At 33.5% G+C, this 20,135-nt stretch overlaps 1 protein-coding gene across 1 annotated transcript; it reads left to right on the top strand.

Annotated features, from left to right (window-relative positions):
* The first annotated feature begins 227 nt into the window (after positions 1-227).
* Positions 228-12,880, top strand: LOC149779806 (uncharacterized). Its single transcript, XM_089936474.1, has 2 exons — positions 228-305; positions 6,203-12,880. Exon 2 carries the CDS (start codon positions 6,208-6,210, stop codon positions 8,320-8,322), a length of 2,115 nt encoding a protein of 704 aa, XP_089792600.1. The 5' UTR covers positions 228-305; positions 6,203-6,207; the 3' UTR covers positions 8,323-12,880.
* Positions 12,881-20,135: the final 7,255 nt, after the last annotated feature.

Here is a 20,135-nt window from a genome sequence, read left to right as displayed (position 1 = left end):
TGAGGCCATATCAACCCACACATGTTAAACCTACGGCGTACTGTTGATTCTTGCCGGGGAACACATTAGCCCACTCTAATGCTGACGTGTATATAAGGTAAAAAGTATAATATTACCAGTGTACATGTATCTATTATTGCCTTTTAGTAGACGATTTCTGTGCAACGCTTTTGTTCAGATTTATATAGAAGTATTGAACACAACTATGTTTTGATTTGAAATACGTGGGCTGAGGACGCATGACTTGATCTGAACTTGTTTGAGCACCACGATTAGTGTATTCCATGTGTTCCAAAGATTTTAAGGTAATTGAAATATTAGTTAGTTTGCTAAGTACTAATTATTATGTATAAAAATGTAGACCATGTCTAACATACCTTAATCATTTAGGTTAAGACGTATAAAGTTTAGGTCACCTGTAATATTTAAATACAATATTCATTTTGACACAAAGGTATATGGACCAAGATTGAAATTATATATTCTGCTCTTCCTAATTTACAAATATTATTTTGCTTGAACGAATTAAACTTTCTTATTTTTATGAGAACTTTTCGTCGATCACCCAACTTTTTAAAAGTCAAACAAAGCACTGTTAATTGCTTTGTTGTGTGGGGGAGGTGATCATTGAGTTAATGACATTTAAGAACCCCGAAGAAGCTAACGACTTTGTATACATAGTCACATACTCTTATAAGTACTCGAAGAGGGAATCGAATAGAGGTCGGCCGAGTTGCCAAGAAAAAAGGTTTGAAGCGGCGCTTTAAAGATTCTTGTTTCACTTATTTAGTGGCTTGATAATGAATTTATTTGGAAGATACTGTCAATATTGGCGTTAAATGTATTACTTAGCAATCACTTTGTTTGCTAGCGACAATAGATAATTATACAAGATTATTTTTTCTTTTCGAAATGACCATTACAATTGTTATAAATTCATTTGTAAACATATAGTCTTCAAAGAAATAATTTCATAACTCCTTTTGCACAGATTAATTTCACGGATAAGATGTTATTGCTTAAACTACTAGTACAAAATGGTATGTATGTATGTATGTAAACTAAAATATACATAAATAGTATCGTTTTTTAATTTGCATATTGATTGATGGATGTATAAGAAAGTGCAAATCTTTCTTTGTCTCGTTTTCAATACCTCTCTCTATCGTGTAGAAAGTCTTTGTAAAGGACCCAAAACAAAGCTGTGGCATACATTCGTTAAAACATGTATCTTTAAAACAAGGACATGTATATATGACAATGAGAGATCATCTCTTTTGACAGCAGGTACATCTCTCAGACTCATTTTAACGCACAGCCCTGACAGGGTACTTCTCTCCCAAGCTGCTTCTCTTACGTTCTATTGAAGATACAACCGACTGAAGTAAACGTTGCATTAATGAAGTTATTGCCATTATTCCCGCGTTACAAATCAGAGAATTTAATTATGCCAAGGATCATAAAATATAAGACCTTATGAAATGTCCGGTTGCAGCGTTGAATTACAAGGACTAGTAAATATGAGCCCCAGAATTTAGGCCTTCACTGGTGCGCACAAAGCTTCAGCTGCAACAATTTGATTATGCACCGGTCTGCAATTGTAAGCATAACCAGCCGAAGCTGCTGAAAGAAAACAAAACAAGAGAAAGCCAGAACAAACACCTGTATGTATACCCTACTTCGCCAATATGAGAAAATAATTTGTCACTGCGGCCGATCAGGTTTCCTTTCTATTGAATTCAGGTAGATGTGCATAAATAATATCCGAAATATCTTCCGGATTCAATATACACCTCGCATGACGCTAATAAACAATGTTCTACTGGAAATCGATAACGTTTGAATAGATTAGGACCTGCGAATTCAAGATTGACTCTGATGCAATTGTTCAGATATTCTCGCGGTATACGCCATATTGTTTGTCAGACGAATGCTATTGCGAATTGTAGAATAAGGACAATACAGACTTCGAGAAAGTATTATTTTAATCTAATTAACATATAAAGTTACAAACACAATCGTCTGTTCAAAGGATTAACACAACAGAACTATAGTTTGCAAGAGTTTACTTTATCCCAAGAATATTGGTGTATTTGGCATTTTAATTTTCGGACTACATGAGAAAATGTATTTACGTCCAATCCAATAATTTTTGTAGGTGTCTATTATTATTATGTCAACAATATAAAATATACTTTTATAATGTATACAAGATTGAAGCTGAACTTTTAAGCTTGTAAAAGTAAGATAAACATATTTATTCTTTTTATGAGCTAATCCAGAAAATTCGTTTTTTAAAAAAAATTAAATGCAAAAAGATCAAAACTACGTACATTTTTTGCATGTTGAAAAGAAAACGTTATAAATCTTTGTTTTACTACAACTGCTACTATTACCACTACTACTACTACTATTACCACAACTACTACCACTTCCAATATGAATAATATGAAGGAGAGGCAAAAACATAAGTAGAAAATTTTGTAAATAGTAATACCATTTAACATGATGATAATAATAATGACGACGACGACGATAATAATGATAGTAATGATTTATCAATGATGGTGGTTCTGATGATAATGACGACAACGATGATGGCCATGGTGATGGTAATGATAATGACGACAACAAACATAATAATGGTAGTGATGATGCTGATGCTGTTGATGATGACTAAAGTTATACATAAATAAAACAAGAATCCAAATTGTGCATTTTTATGATCACAATTGTGATCCTGCTTAATTTTCATTTCAGCAGTTTCTGCATTTGTAGAACTTAAATGTATATTTACTGAAATTTGTATAACTTAAATGTACATTTACTAAAATTTGTATAACTTAAATGTATATTTGCTAAAATTTGTATAACTTAAATGTGTATTATTGACTGAAATTTTTATGACTTAAAGATATAGTAATGACTGAAGTTTGTATGACCTAAATGCATATTATTGACTGAAATTTGTATGACTTACATGTGTGTTACTGACTGAGATTTGAATGATTTAAATGTGTAATATTGACTTGAATTTGTATGACTTAAATGTGCATTATTTACTGAAATTTCTATGACGTAAATGTGTATTACTGACTGAGATTTGTATGACTTAAATGCATATTACTGACTGAAATTTGTATGATTTAAATGTGTATTACTGACTGAAGTTTGTATGACGTAAAATGTTTATTATTGACTGAAATTTGTATGACGTAAATGTGTATTACTGACTGAGATTTGTATGACTTAAATGCATATTATCGACTGAAACTTGAATGACTTAAATTGTACATTATTGACTGAAATGTGTATGACTTAGGTTGCATGTTATCCTAATAAACACCTTTAAAAGCCCTTTGATTTTAAGATGGTAAACTAGTTAGTTCAAGGACGTTATATAGTAATATCCGCTACTTAGTGAGAGGATACGTTGTCTACTCGAACTAACTAGAGTCTAGACTGTAAATTGTTCCTGTAAACAACCCTGTGTCTCCTATCCATGTTGGCATGAACTGGTCTTTGTTTATAAATGCAGACCATATTATCGCTGTCAACATATACCATGCCCAAGATGTTATATCTTAAAATATGTAAGAGAAGAAACGAAACCAACAAGTTTACAATATCAAAACAGTTTCTCTAATTTATAAGGTAAAACGTTAAGAGAAGCTTACAGCATTGTGATTTATATCCCAAACAATCCTAAATATCCTATCAAAAGTCCAAAAGAAAACAATGTTCCGAATGAATTATAAGTCTTGAAGTCCAGAAGAAAAGAATGTTATGAATGAATTATAAAAGTCTTGAATGTCGTGATGTGTCACAATGATATAATCCAGAATCTTGATGTGTCACAATGATATCATCCAAAATATCTTTGAATGAGTCCTCAATAATCCAAAACTTTTGTTTCAGTCCAAAACGTCAATGAGCACTTTGTAATTCCAATTAATAATTCCACTCAAATTATATCTTAACACAGCTATGATTCCAGAGACTTATCCTAAAACAGGAATGAAAAATTTGTTTAAAAACCTCTATTAACATATAAACTGCCACCTGTCCTATGACGCAAAGAATGTTCTGGAAAACTTATAATTTCTAATGGTAAAAATCACTAGCTCACAAATAAGGTCTGGTCTTGAACTTAAATACAAGTAAACACGATGTTTGCTTCATAGGATTATTACAAAAGTCAAGTAGGCACAACCCTCATTCATGACAAAAGCCAGGTGCATACTATAAATGAAATACACATGACAGTTACAGCCGGAAAGCTCTTAGGTCCGAACTACTGTCTACTGATTGCACGCTCTTCCTATTTCCTGGTCATCAAATACATTAAAACAAAGAAGATTAAAGCCAAATAGTTATCTTGACTTTCCTATTATAATATAAATCTGTGTAGTTATTTTTTTTTTATTGCATGTAGCACATTAATGAATCGATGAAATTGAAATGTAATAAAATGAAACATCTCCGTCCCTTGTAATATAGGTACAAATGTATGAACGAAAATAATTATATATGTTCTCTCCATCAAAGGTGAGGGGTTGGGTGTGAAAATCACGAAAGCATGTTGTTTTGTTTTCGTTTAGGGTACATAAGCGGATAATAAATAAGAATTTTAAGATGGATCACGTGACACATGTTGGTCTAAAACGCAAATTTAGTAGTAACGAGGCAGGGGAATATATATATATATATATATATATATATATATATATATATATATATACGGCAATGTTGACGTATTTTTTGAGGGGTGGGTAGGGTCAGTATGAAAATGTGTAAATTTTCCCATGCCATTCATTCATAGTTTTACAATTCGTATCTTGCCTGTTAGAATGAATGCTAATCATCCTTCCGTCATCGCAGCATGTCTGTCAAAATGATAATTCCGAAGTAATATGAAACACAAAACAGTGTGTGTACAGCCAACATAACACAAATTAAGTTGACTCCATTTCCAAAATGTCAGTGTGTGTGTGTGTGTGTGTGTGTGTGTGTGTGTTTATATTATATTTATCCCTCTGATATTCTTCAACTTTCTTATTTAGTGAGAGAATGTCAAACGCCTGTGCTTCAGCTAAACTAGCTCTTGTATTGGCAAGTTACATATGAATGTGAAACATACTCATGTTAGGACTCTAAACATCAAATTTGGTCTGATTTGGTGTGGTGTGGTCAGATGTGGTCTGATGTGGTCAGATGTCATCTGGTTTCGTCAGGCAGTTTCGGAGAGGCGCTTGTTATATGATACATTTCTGTAATAGTAACAATAAACCAAACTTAAAACGAGATGAATGCAATTTATTTGTTCTCTACCTTGTTTCTATAGAAGCCACACTGTTGATAGTAGAGACATTTAAGACGCATTTCAGGCAAAATATATTCTGAGGAAAATGTCCACCAAGTCTACTCAAAACTGATGGACATATTCTGGAGGAGAAATAGAAAAATGGTTTCCTAAATGGTTGCAGCGGACACCACGGCTCTGACGTTCTTGAAAAGGAAATGAAAATAGGTTTCTCATATGGTTGCTATGGAAGTCACAACATTGCTAAGGGATCCTTCCCATGCATAATTCTGGAAAGAAAGTTATATCAAATGTTGCTAAGTAGCTTAGTTATTGTAGCGGAGAAGTAAATCCCAGGTTTTCCACCTAGTTGTTAAGGAAGTCATACCGATGCCAAGAGAGCTACCGTGGATATAATTAGGATATTATATATCTTAAGAAAAATGACTAAAAAGTTTGATCAATCAGCTGAGCCGTTCTAGAGAAAATGTAAACATAGGTTTTACACCTGGCTGCCACCCCACCCCCAAACAATCAACAAACCTCAAACTAATATTATCACAGGAACCACTTTTTACAGGGTTTTTTTTGAGCATGTCTTGCTAATGAACACAAAACTACAAAGAACCACTAGACCAATGCGACAAGAACAAAATACAATTTTTTTATAATTGCAGTATCCTATCCATCCATCTTTCTATCAGTATACTTATCTATTTATCCAGTCGTCCATCCGTCCATCTGTCTACGTATCTATGTATCTATTTACTTATCATTTCTCCCTCACTTATCTATGATATCGAAAATCATTGTCCGCGTGACTAGGATGTACTGTTGCCTTTATTATTATTATTATTATTATTATTATTATTATTATTATTATTATTTTCATTGTGTTAGGTACAATGTCTGACACAAGACTTGCAGAGTACAATCATGTCATTTCCACCTTGTGGTCAAAACTTCTGGAAAAAGTGGGCGTATCAAAGGAGAATCGCAAGCGGAGGCGACAGATCTGGTTGGAGGAAGAGAAAGCCTGGGAACTTTTTACAAACGTCTTTGGAGGAGACTCCACCTTCTTCTACTTTGGTAGTCAGCCTGAAGGCTCCACAACACCAGGCATGGGGTCTGACATCGACAAGGTCACGTGTCATGATGCTGTAGACCTCATCGAGGAGATGAGTGACTTGCGCCCGGATGTTGTGACTTACATCATGGTTTGTGACGAATTGACTACCCCCGGATACACAAAACTACAGTTTGTGGATATGAAGTCCCTAAAGCCATTGTATCATTGGAACAATAAGTATCTATCGGTCGACAGCGTTGGTAGATCGGTGCTACATAATAGAGCTCATCATTTGTACAAACCAGATGATATTATCCATGGACCTGCAGAAACAGTCACACTCTCTGACTCAGTAGAGATGGACAATGTTTACTGCATGACAGGAAAATTTTGGCCGAAGATCGCAAGTTCCTGGTTACAAAGGCGACGATATCACGACTGGCCTTCGGCACCAATGATTGCAAGGATTGTTAGTTATGGTTTTATTGTAGTACCAGTTGGAGACAACATGAGCTTTGAGCAAAGTCTGGAATGGCGAATTTCATTTGCACAAGGAGAAAGGGAACTTATTTTTCACTTTAATTACACACAGATGCATTGCTACGTCACTATGAAAATGATAGCGAAAACATTCCTAAATCCATATGCTCCCGACTGCATCACTAGCTACGTGTGTAAGACCTGTATGTTCTTTTTGATAGAGAAGACCGGTTGTGGAATTTGGACTCCAGAAAATTTTCTGTTTTGTTTACAAATTTGTTTGAAGCAGATCTACGACTGGGTATTAGCCAAATACTGCCCAAACTACTTCATTCCGACAAGAAATTTGTTTGCATACAAAGTCCAGGGAGTAACCAGAGACCGTTTGGTTCAGTTACTAGAAAAATTATTATATGATGATGCAAGGTTTCTTTTGAGGATCGGTTATGATGACCTGGGTCATACACTGGGATATATTTGTACTAACCGTCGGATTCCGCATAATTTGTTCGAAAAATGGAGCTGGAATATGGCGAGTTATTTTTCACACGAATCACTGAGATGTATTTCAGTTTATTTAACATCCGTTCTGCAGATGTGCAACTCTGGGGACTTACGGTTCACCTACAGAGTGCTTCAGCGGCTTATCAAAATGTACAAACAAAGCACAGGTTTCAGAAAAGAAATCGCTTGTGTTCTCGTCTCAGTCGCTTGTTCCTGCATGGGTTCTCAAATACTTGCTGAATTAGACTCGACCTGTAAGCACAGAAAACACGAACATGTCAAGAGAAGTATCAGTTTAGCCCATTTGTACTTCTTAGCAGGAACAGCTTCCGACTTTTCATCGGGGAGGCTAAAATTAGCGGCTTTTTACGTTAAATATGGATATCTGGAGTTGGCAGAAGCCATTTTGAAAGTTGTGAAAAATAATTACAGACTTCATATTTCACCTTGGAGTGTTTGCAGCACTGTTCTTTACAGTCTAGAGGATAGTACGATTAACAGAGTGATTGAGCACAACATGTCTGCCAGAGACTTGTTCAAGAAACAGATCGCATTTAGTGTTGTCTACCTGCCGTCGGAGATGGAAGCAATACCAAGTGACTTGATACCAGAGATATACAGATGTTTGGGTACTGACATCAACTGGATTGAACACATGTATCCCAATTGTTCAGACTGGGTTGCAGTTGATTCTGCCGTTTATCTGCCTTACCTTCAGTACCAGTGCTACAAAGGTCTAGGAATGAAAAAGCACAAGCAGATGGCACTTGAAAAACTACACAATGCTGTATTGGATAATGACCTGTGCCACGAGGACACAGCCCTCAATCTCCTGGCTTGTTGCCTCAGACAGGAGGGAAGGTTTCAGGAGGCATTGGGCATATTGGACATCTCCTTGAGTACCTATTCCCCACACAACGGCGCCAAGTGGCTCATTGAAGAACTTTTGTCGTATTTAGAAACTTAGAATAGGCCCATGTGGTTATCTTCGGCAGATTCGAGGGCAAGTATGTTGATGTGCAAGATGTCAGTACAAATTTGTAGATCTATATTGCAATAATATTGATTTGGTTTTGTATCTCTCTCATTCTCACTCTCTCTCTTTCTCATTAAATATATATACTTAAAGGGTATATAGGGTATGTGGTACTTATATACATGTATTTACGCCTCCGTTTATAGATTTTCAGATTTTAATGGTTATATGTTGATTGTGCGGAGTCGGTGTTTGGAAGATATTTTTTATCCCGAGAAATTAGCCAATATCCAGAAGCAGACGTCATGATGTACAGCTTTCACGAGACTGTACTACAGCATGAATTAGTTTCATAATCTCCGTAGAGTACGAATTAAAAATTATCTAACCTGTATGATCGTATTATTTGTATTAAATATTAATTCTGCCTACTATTATCAAGCATTCTTCTATAGAATCCAGGGACAACACTTTCCGTTTTATATATATATGACTAAGCCAGGTGCAGCAAGACCAACAACAAAAAATAGCAAAGCAAGCACATTCGAGATCTACGGAACCCTTTATCAGGATGACGAGACAAACAAATAACAAATACAAAAACGGTAAATAAAACATTTTTTAGATAATATTTTGTTTCTTCATAGCAGGGTACTTTTCAAAGAGAAGATCTTATTGAGCTTTTCAAATCCAAATAATTTCAATCCAAATAACATCAACATTATTGCAAATATCAACAAATAAGCAATTTATTCGAACACAATATTAGTTTCAGGTTCACGAGAAACAATTAGATGAAATTGAAATCATTTTATGCAACAGGATAAATAGAATTTTAATTTTACTTTACATTGTTGATGATTAATACAATTTTAATTTTACTTTACTTTGTAGATGATAAATACAATTTTAATTCTTACATTTGGTTGTTGGTGGTTAATACAATTTTAGTTTCTGCATTTGATTGATGATGATAAATTAAGTTTGAGTGTTACCTTTGATTGTTGATGATAAATACAATTTTAGTTCCTACCTTCCTTACCTACACTGTGAGCTTTATTTCAAACTGTCGTTATGATAAGCATGTTCTGTTGTTATTTTATGTCCATCTTCCAAACTTTTATTCTAAACAAAATTATCATTATTTGGCTTATATCCTAAAACTTCTAAAAATCTTCCAAAGCCTTTTTCATAACCACTTATAAAATTTTGTGATATAGATGCTTATGTTGGATCAGGGAAGTCTTCAGCCAAAATTGCTTATAAAGTCAACATCCTCAAGTCTGAAGCTTAGATTTTACTTAGGTTTAAATGGATAGGAACAAGTCTTACTAAATATTTACTATTGCTAGAACAGCTAAATATAAAAATCAATAAAATTTTATTAGAAGAAACTTCACCTTCTGTGAACAAAGCATCTGTTGCAGTAAATTATTGCAGCATATATATATATATATATATATATATATATATATATATATATATATATATATATATATATATATATATATGATCTACAAGATCTTTTTCTTAAAAATAAATTTATTTTGGAAATTAACAAAATAGGATGTAACACAAAGATATGAAGCAGCAGCATCCGGATATAATTTCCTGTTTTTTTTAGCCTGAATGTAATCATAATCATCATTTATCATAATGTGGCATTTATTATTATTATTATTATTATTATTATTGCATTCAGTGCAAAAATAGATCATATTAACCAAATTGAAACTTTTTAGCTTCCTTTCTTTTTGAATAATTTATATTTTAGTTTTAGCATTATCAATTGTTATGTTGCTATTTTATTGAAGTATTTAATTTGTGATAAAGAAATATTGATAACAATCCAGCTGAAATAAGAACATATTCATATGATAATGCTAATGCTACTAATAATAATAATCATAACAATAATCATAACAATAATAATATTAATAATTTCTCGATTTAAGTCGTTTGGTTTCAGTGTTTTTATGTGGTGTATCCATTACAATTCCTTTTCTTTCATGGTTTCAAATTCCAGATGGGGTTATGACCAATTGCGGTCAGTATTATATTACCAAAAGTATGACCGCCAGGTGTGCGTGTATGAAGTGTTGTGCAGCAGGACTTATGTCCAGTGTAGTTTTGTGATCCAATTACACATGTGAAGAGATCGATCCTGTGTGTGTGTGTGTGTGTGTGTGTGTAGTAGAGAATGCATGAGTCTCAATTGTATGTTGACCGGTTTTGCACCTTTTATCACCACAGGGCTCGGATGTGTCATTATGGTTTTGGCTTGTGATTGGCTTTAACATTGCTCTGACTTGGATGTTTCTGAGGTTTTTCGGTTTGTAGTACTTGTTTTATACGAGAGAATTATCGTTAGTGTGTCACACAATTCCAAGATGTTTCTGGATTATTTGAGTTGCTTTGGAGTTCTGTGGATGGTATGTCAGCATATAAGCATCTGGTCAACCTTATCCATTTCTATAGTTTTAGAGGTCGTTGTGGTTGTTTTTTCATACCTCTGTGTTGCCTTTGCTACCAGGTCTTTGTCACAGCCTCACTACATCCTATTGTAGCCAACTCGTAAGACCTTTTCCTGGAAAATTTTATAGTAGGGTTAAATTCTGCGTATCCTCAGTGTCTGGCTATAGGGATGTTAAGAATGCAATGCTTTGGATGAGAGCGTACATGGATAGTATTTCCAGTAGCAAAGATAAAATAATGTTTAGATTTCAATTTCAGCACATTGATGATCCTATGATAACGAAATCTTTTGGTATTATTATAGCAAAGTATAATAAGAAAAACAATAGTTTTCCTTCTCGCCTTTTCATATATTTATGTCAGTTTAAATGGAAGTAGGTAAATTATTCGTTAAGTTTTGTCACTGAAGTCTGATTGATACAGCCTGTTTTAGCTTAGAATGTTCTTGGAATTGAAGCAGAGAACATCAAGTTGTGAGATCGTCAGATAGACATTGTTGTCAATAGAAACACTTACATAATATCATGGTTTTACCGAACTAAAGAGAAAATATTGAAGATCATAAATATAGACTTGATTTAAACCAAAGAGAAATTAGTTAAGTGACAGTAGCGTATACTTATCAATTATTTATCTGAAAGAAACTATTGATCGTATAAATAATGCTACCGTCCGGGATTATTAAACCCAAATGGCAAAGAAATTATTTTTCAATCATGGCACTATTTTGAGATGATGAATCGTTTTCAAATTAAAGATGTTAAACTTTTAACTTTAAAAAATTAAAAACTATTTATATTAAATATTAGTAACAAATCAAATTCGACGTCCTTTTTCGTGCTAATCTCGCTGTAATTTGTCTTTTATTATCTTTACCAGCTTCATAAATATTTATTATAAATTAAATTCTTTCCCAAAATCAGCAGCATGCATGCCCCCCCCCCCCACAGAGCCTCTTTCAAACCAAGATTTATATTTGTTAATATCATAATTTTGAATTTTTTTAATTACTTTTACATGATTTGTATAGTATGGTATCACCAGCGTAGAAAAAGCATTTATTATCTTTGTTTTTCACATTGATGATAGCTTACTAATTCTCAGTCGTTTCACCAATTCTATATATGATCGTCATCTAACCCAGTTATCTCTATTAATATATGGAAAAGTAAAAACATAATTGTAAAAATAATAAATGTTGTATCACGAGAACAATTTTATGAATAAGTTCATCAAACATTTTTTTTTGAAAAAATTTTGATAATATTATTAACAAAACTCTTATATGTCTTTACTCATGCAACAGCTAGATGGTTGAAATTTATTGTTAAATATTTATTAGTATATCGTCATTTTACATAAGAAATGGTATTCTCTTATTTTATTTAAATCAGTTTGATTATGGGTAGCCTAGTAGAATCTTGCAAAATTAAAAATATATTTAATCCTATTACCTTGAAGAAAAAAAATGATTCATACAGTTAATTAAAGCAATCATCATCTCCCTCCAAATGTTCTTTTCAGTGCCATTTTTCAGCACATGATAGGCTATACCTGGCGGTCAGTATATTTGGTAAAGGAAGAACCCGGGAAAACCCACATGGGAAGCTATTGGCAAGATTTGTCACATACCCACGAAGGCCATTTTCTAAATGAAGAAAATATTCTAGGCAAACATGTTGTTACATACCTGAATTAAACTGAAAATATTGGAGATGTAAATAATCACGTATTTAGATCCATAGGTAACGCGGCTGGTTTTGATAATATGAACAAAAATATCCACACGACTACGTGGTACATGGCATTAGAACTGGTGAATGGGCTACATATACAATGCCTACTTTAGAGAATACACAACTATAGAGCCCGTACGGCATCGGGGAACGATGACAATTATTGTAATATCACGTCATTAAAGATTTCTTTTTCAGTAGTACAGAATCGGGTAGCCATGGAACAATTTTTAGACTACTTCACTGAAAGTCAAATGTAGTTAGGAATGTGATCCCTCTATGGTTATGTTTTTCGTGTGCTCTTTTGTGAATCAGTAAATAAAGTGGTGGATCAGTGATGGTTGCGTTTTGTGTTTTTATGCAATAATAAGGACTTATCCAATTAATGCGTAGATAAGTTGTGGTTGAGCTAGCATTTGAAAAATCCTATCCATCTGAATTTCACTGCTGGCTCGACGATCCCATAATTCCATAGAACGGTTGTACATTGTTAAGAATGTAATTCATTGTTGGTATATTTTCAAGGTATTTTACTGCTGCCTGCATGCAATGTAATTAAGGCCATTGTTGTTACTGCTGGTATTACGGTATCGCACAAAAAATCTTTTAATGTCTCGTTTTTACAACAGTGAATCTAATTATTACTATTGCATGCCTATCCGAGTTATTGTGTGGAAAACAAATACTGGAATCCACGTATAGCGATTTAACGGATTTGTGGAATAACACGTATTAATAACATTTCAAGTCTAAGTCCAAATGTAAGCATGATTTCTTTAATTATTTATGTTTACAATAAACTGTCAGGTAGAACTTATATTCAAGATTAATCCCGATTTTCTGTTAAACGATTGCAAATATGTTCTAGTGAGTTCATGAAAATTAGTACAGAAAAAGTACAGTAAAACCGAAATCATCCTGGCATGTGTTTACTATGCCGATCAACATTATAAGCTATATTATATTTACTAACTATGCCGATTCGCTGTTCTGCTGCCCTGATTTGCGAATGTCTGTAAATATATTCATGGATGACCAAAACTGTATTTTGCTGATCTATGTGTTACGTTTATCTTATAATATAAAGGGACCGTTACTTGTTTCCCAATGGAATACTAATTGCTGCAGTGAAATATTTCAACTAAAATACCGTATACGATTATTTGCAGATAGGTCATTCTTTCTTTCATAAATGATCTACTTCTTCAAATTATCACAATTAACAGTGGGTTTCCGATAACTGAGCATGGACTTATATTGGTCGGAACTACGTTTACGTCACTCGCTGCACTTTCGGATACACTGCCCCCGTAATCAATGAAAACAAACGTTAGCATGAATTTTATTTTATTCACGATTCTCTGCGAAAAAAGACATGTTTTCGATTGATAAAAGTGTGCACCAAAAGGAAAATCAAAAGGGGCTAGCAAATTTGATTGCTAAGAATCGTAATAAAAATAATTATGTTGTACCATACGTTTTTCCCCACAGTTCCAAATCAATAATACCTCATTTCCTGTAACGTCTTATTACGATAAAACTCCAAAAATATTATTTTATAAAACTTATTTTTAATAAAATAAATTTGAGATACGAGTATTAAAACTTCAGTATAGATTTTTACTTGCTTTCAGGTTGGATATGACGACAAATAAAGTCTAAATTTATTCAACATCTGTGTAAATCATCTACCGGACAGTAGTAACACTGCTTGTGAATCAGTATAACTGAAAAACTTGCCATGTAGATGAATATTTTGTGCTGACTATAATGTCAATTTAGAAGATAAGATAAGGAAGACATACACAGTTGTTAAACGACCTTGTGCTTTGTTATCGTCCTGTCCAACAAATTTAAAGATTTTTAACAAAGGTGGCAAAAACCTTTCTTGTACATTTTCTTTTAGGACGTTTATCATACAGACTTGAGAATTTATTTTTTAATTCGTTTCTTGCAAAGATTCGTATTGATTTAGTGGAAAAGCTTTATTCTTTAGAATACTGGCATTTTACTGTGGTTGTCGGTGTTTATTTTGGCGACAGTTCACAGCGAGTCGATTCCTTGCAAACACATGTAGGGATTATACAGGATTTGGACATGCTGCAAAGTCGATTCCTTTCAAACACATGTATAGATTACATAGGATTTGGACACGCTGCAAAGTCGATTCCTTACAAACACATGTAGGGTTTATATAGGATTTGGACACGCTGCAAAGTCGATTCCTTTCAAACACATGTATAGATTATATAGGATTTGGACACGTTGTAAAGTTCATTTCTTACAAACATATGTAGGGTTTATATAGGATTTTGGACACGCTGCAAATTTCATTCCTTACAAACAAATGTAGGGATTATATAGGATTAGGTCACGCTGCAAAGTTCATTATTTGCAAGAAAATGTAAGGATTATATAGGTTTTGGACACGCTGCAAGGTTCATTCCTTACAAACAAATGTAGGGATTATATAGGATTTAGACACGCTGTAAGTTCATTCCTTACAAACAAATATAGGGATTATATAGGATTTAAACACGCTGCAAGGTTCATTCCTTACAAACAAATGTAGGGATTATATAGGATTTGGATACGCTGCAAAGTTCATTCCTTACAAACAAATGTAGGGATTATATAGGTTTTAAACAAGCTCCAAGGTTCATTCCTTACAAACAAATGTAGGGATTATATACGATTTAGACACGCAGCAAAGTTCACTCCTTACAAGCAAATGTAGGGATTATATATGATTTAAACACGCTGCAAGGTTCATTGCTTACAAACAAATGTAGGGATTATATACGATTTAAACACGCTGCAAGGTTCATTCCTTACAAACAAATGTAGGGATTATATAGTATTTGGATACGCTGCAAAGTTCATTCCTTACAAACAAATGTAGGGATTATATAGGATTTAAACAAGCTGCAAGGTTCATTCCTTACAAACAAATGTAGGGATTATATGGTATTTGGACACGCTGCAAAGTTTATTCCTTACAAACAAATGTAGGGATCATAAAGGATTAAATATAGGGATTATATAGGATTAAATGTAGGGAGTATACATGTAGGAAGAATAATTGCTTAGACCACAAATCTGACGATGGAATGGAACATAGTCATTGTCAAACTAAAAACAAAGAACAAAAAGAACAAAAAAAACAACACCCCCCCAAAATAAGACAAAAAAAACCACAACCTAACATCCCAGCAACCAAAAAAAAAATAAAAGAAAAAAAGAAAAAACAAAGCAAACCAAATCAAAACACAGATAAGTTGTATACCAGATTTGGTTTTAATTAAAACATTAAAATATTTATTATGTGGAAACGAAAGTAGGTCAGTCTGAAAATTTGGTGCCATGCTAGACGGTGTAAAACGTTAATAATTAAATCAAGTAGCATACCAAATTTGGTTTTAAATCAAATACAATTAAGGGAGTTGCTGTGCTGAAACAAAAGTTGGGGGGGGGGGGGGGCTGGCCTGAAAATCAGGGGCAATAAGTCTGCCAAAACCATGATGTTTATTACCTAGTAGCTGCCTATCAGATTTAGTTGAACTCCAACAATTAATCGAGGATTTATTCTTAGGAAACATAAGGTGGCGCACTACAGTTTCGTATTTTGCATAGGGTTAGGATTTTAAAGAAAAAGAATTTCCCCGGCTTTCCTCACTGGTTATACCTTATTTAAAAAAGACCTTGTATATCTTAGGTATAATTCAAAGAATCATTAATTCCCTTTATTTTGGTGTATGATTGATGAGTGTAATATGGGTTATAGAGTATACAGCTTGGCCTTACTCCAGATGTGCACCTTTCAAAAAAGTGCTAGCTCCACTTGGTCATTTTCACTTCCTGAACTTCAGAGGTAAATTGTATAAAAAAGAGCTGATAACTTTTTTTTACATTTTATATATTTGGTAATTCATTCATTGCACTTTCAGATGCTGGTATTGTCTAGTCTGGCAAAATTCATTTTCCCTTTTATAATAGCTGCCATGGATAGTATGCTTTAGCCTAATTCAGGCTGATTTTTTAGCACAAGGGAGCAGTCATTTTAGTTAGCAGTGTGTTTAAATCATGTACAATTTCCAAAAGTACATTATCCAAAGAATTATCATCCACCCCCATAAAGAGAATATAGGTATTATTATTGTATGATTTAATTATGTTTATATGGCTGAAACATTTAAGTCGCAAGTATTAAAACAATCCTTTTGAATAATTCTCCTGCCTTTCCCCCCACAGAACAGTATTTATGAGTGTCAGTCTCTAACAAGTCCAGCCCCACCCCACCCCATGATAAAAAGTGAGCTATTTTAAGAATGCACATTACATTTTGTAAACATAGCAACTATGTTATGCTGAATGACAGGAACATGCAACTAGCCAGAATTATTTCTGAGATATCAACAATGAATTTTACAATTTGAAAAGGGAGGGAACTCATCAGGTTCATAAAGGTCAAAGGTCAAAGTATAAATTATTTGCCTATTGTTTAATATGGAAGAAGCGAATTCACTTTCTCATCATTTATTTTTTCATTTCATTACAAATAAATCAAAAGAAACGTTTTCACCATATATTTCTTTTACTTATTGCAAGTTTTAAATTTAAGTTGACTCTATTCCTATATTCTAAGACTTCTAATTTCCCCATAATTAAGGTCACTACTCACACAAATATGCCTCATGGCAAATTATGTACACAAGAGCAAAATGAGCATAATTAGCTTATTTTCATGCTTAACATCAATATGAATGTACCATTTTATTCAGAACATCATACATAATTATATGAAAATTAAAAAAATAATTGCAAACATTTTTATATTTGCTTTAAGGTGGCGCTCTACAGTTTCATGTTTTGCATAGGGTTAGGATTTTAAAGAAAAAGAATTTCCCCGGCTTTCCTCACTGGTTATACTGGCTATTTAAAAAAGACCTTGTATATCTTAGGTATAATTCAAAGAACCATTAATTCCCTTTATTTTGGTGTATGATTGATGAGTGTAATATAGGTTATAGAGTATACAGCTTGGCCTTACTCCAGATGTGCACCTTTCAAAAAAGTGCTAGCTCCAATCGGTCATTTTCACTTCCTGAACTTCAGAGGTAAATTGTATAAAAAAGAGCTGATAACTTTTTTTTACATTTTATATATTTGGTAATTCATTCATTGCACTTTCAGAAGCTGGTATTGTCTAGTCTGGCAAAATTCATTTTCCCTATTTTAATAGCTGCTATGGATAGTATACTTTAGCCTAATTCAGGCTGATTTTTTAGCACAAGGGAGCAGTCATTTTAGTTAGCAGTGTGTTTAAATCATGTACAATTTCCAAAAGTACAATATGGTATCACGGTACCAATTGTTTTTCCATATACCTCAATGCTAATGTTCTGTGAAATAAATATACTTTCTGTCCTACTTGGGCATGCATGTCACACACTGCCATATAGAACAATGCTAGATTGTCAATTTGACAATGACATAACCAGGTACTCCATTGCATTTAAGAGAGATAACTCTACTGGAACTAGACAGGGGTAAGAGTTATCTAGTCACAACAAGCACATTTTCAGCCATGTGTACCATATTTTAAAAAAATCATAAAAAATACAAAATATGATCTAGATAGAAATTAACACAAACTCACATGTTGCCAAGAGGCTCAACATTTTTTTAAGCCAAACAGAAAGTACAACTCTTACATAATGCACCAATCACAGCTAGTGTTGTTCTTTAATTCTGAATACAATGTTCCATACACCTTAAGCTCCGCCCACCTGGACTTGTGCAATTGGTACCGTTATACCTATAGCAAACCTTAATTTTTCCAATAATCTGTGAAATAGTTCGGGACTGTATAAGTAACAAATATACTTAGTCTCACTTGTGAAAAACAATTTGATGAGGTACTAGCCTATGTCTTATATGAATGTGTATAGAAATGTCATTGAGCTGTTTGAACTATTGTTTTCATACTTTTGCTTCACCATCAAAATCATCTTTTGAAATAAAATGAATTCTTTCAACTATGAGTTGTATCTTATTCATATCAGCACTTACTGAACTTCACATAGGTGATATGGGATAAATCACATTATGTCATTTTATGTAATAACTAGGTCAAAGGTCAATGTACCAAATAGTATGTACCTGTCCTACTTCAAAATGTACAATTCACCTAAAAGAAAGGAATTTATATTTGTTTGGTAGGTGCAGAACTTAACATCAGAGACCGGTGGACATGACCCAATCTTATTATAAAGTATAAGCTTTGACCACTTTACACTATCTGCAGATACAAGAGGTCACTAACCACCAGACCTCACACAAAGGTCCACCTACCCATCCTCATTGTAACACAAATAGTAAGCTTTCCTCCTTTGTAATGTGAATAAAATTGTTTCAATAAGCCAATCAGTCACCAAATATAGTAAATCACAGCTTATAAGTGGTTATGTTGGATTGGGGGGGGTGAAATTAGGGGAATAAAATACAGAAAAATGCCAAATATAAACACTAAGTATAGCACATCAAATGGAGTTAAAAACAGGAGGAATGTGTTTATCTAAAAGGGAGAGGTAGCTTATGATAAAGGAATTAAAGGAGGCAAAATCAGCAATGCGAGAAATGAGAAGTGAAAGTTTGATGACCTTACCTTGGACAAATATATGGGGCAGGGCCCAACAGGTCCAAGGACAGCCCAAAGGCAACTGTGCTATAACATCCCTTACAGGTACCCAAATTTCAAGTGAAGTTGTGTTCATATCCATCTAATATAAAAGGGTGAATAATTTAGATAATATAGATACATATAAAGTATATTTCTTCTACATAAGAATTTAATAATAATTGGCATGAGATAGAGATAAACTTATCTCAGATCCAAGCAGAACATACCTTATCAGTTTGTAAACTTGTAAACTTTACTGTGAGAAATTATTAAATTGCTTCTACTTACATTTGCATCATGATTGAGGGCTAATATAATACTTCACAAATCTTCTCTTTATTTTCATAACTAGTCACTGAAAATGTGAGATTTTATTTCCTTGAAATGTTATGACTGGTGTAAGGGAGATAACTGAATGATATACATAAGGTGTGGTAACCTCTAATACAGTATCCATGTAATATAGATGAGTTCATCAACAACCTGTATTAACTTCATTGCAATTAAATTATCTCAAAATACATTACTGATAAAGTGAGAACCTAACATTTTGACTCCTATATTTAGTGGAGACCTCAAGAGTCATGTAATTTTAATTTCTAAGATGACACAGCTCTTTCATATCACATAGTTCATATTTTCTACAATGCCGGCATGTAGAGTGCAGCCTTCCATAACCATGCAGATATCATCTCATGCCAATTTGGATTCTTGCGATGGGTTGCAAAGTTTCAAGAACAGTGTGGATTTGAATGGAATGAATACGCACTGTGTGACTAAAATGGTTATCATTCTGTAATGTTGGACCAAACATGGAAATTCCACAAGAGCAGCTTGACAGAAAGAAATAGGATTAATTGAAAGTCAATAGTAGATTATAACTGGGCTTATACAAGTGCCAATGGGAAATG

This window comes from Sinohyriopsis cumingii, chromosome 16 (genome assembly GCF_028554795.1).
Source record: "Sinohyriopsis cumingii isolate HCF-2022 chromosome 16, ASM2855479v2, whole genome shotgun sequence".
NCBI lineage: Eukaryota > Metazoa > Mollusca > Bivalvia > Unionida > Unionidae > Sinohyriopsis > Sinohyriopsis cumingii.
The sequence above is the reverse complement of the archived record's forward strand: the minus strand, read 5'-3'. Positions and strand labels throughout refer to the sequence as shown.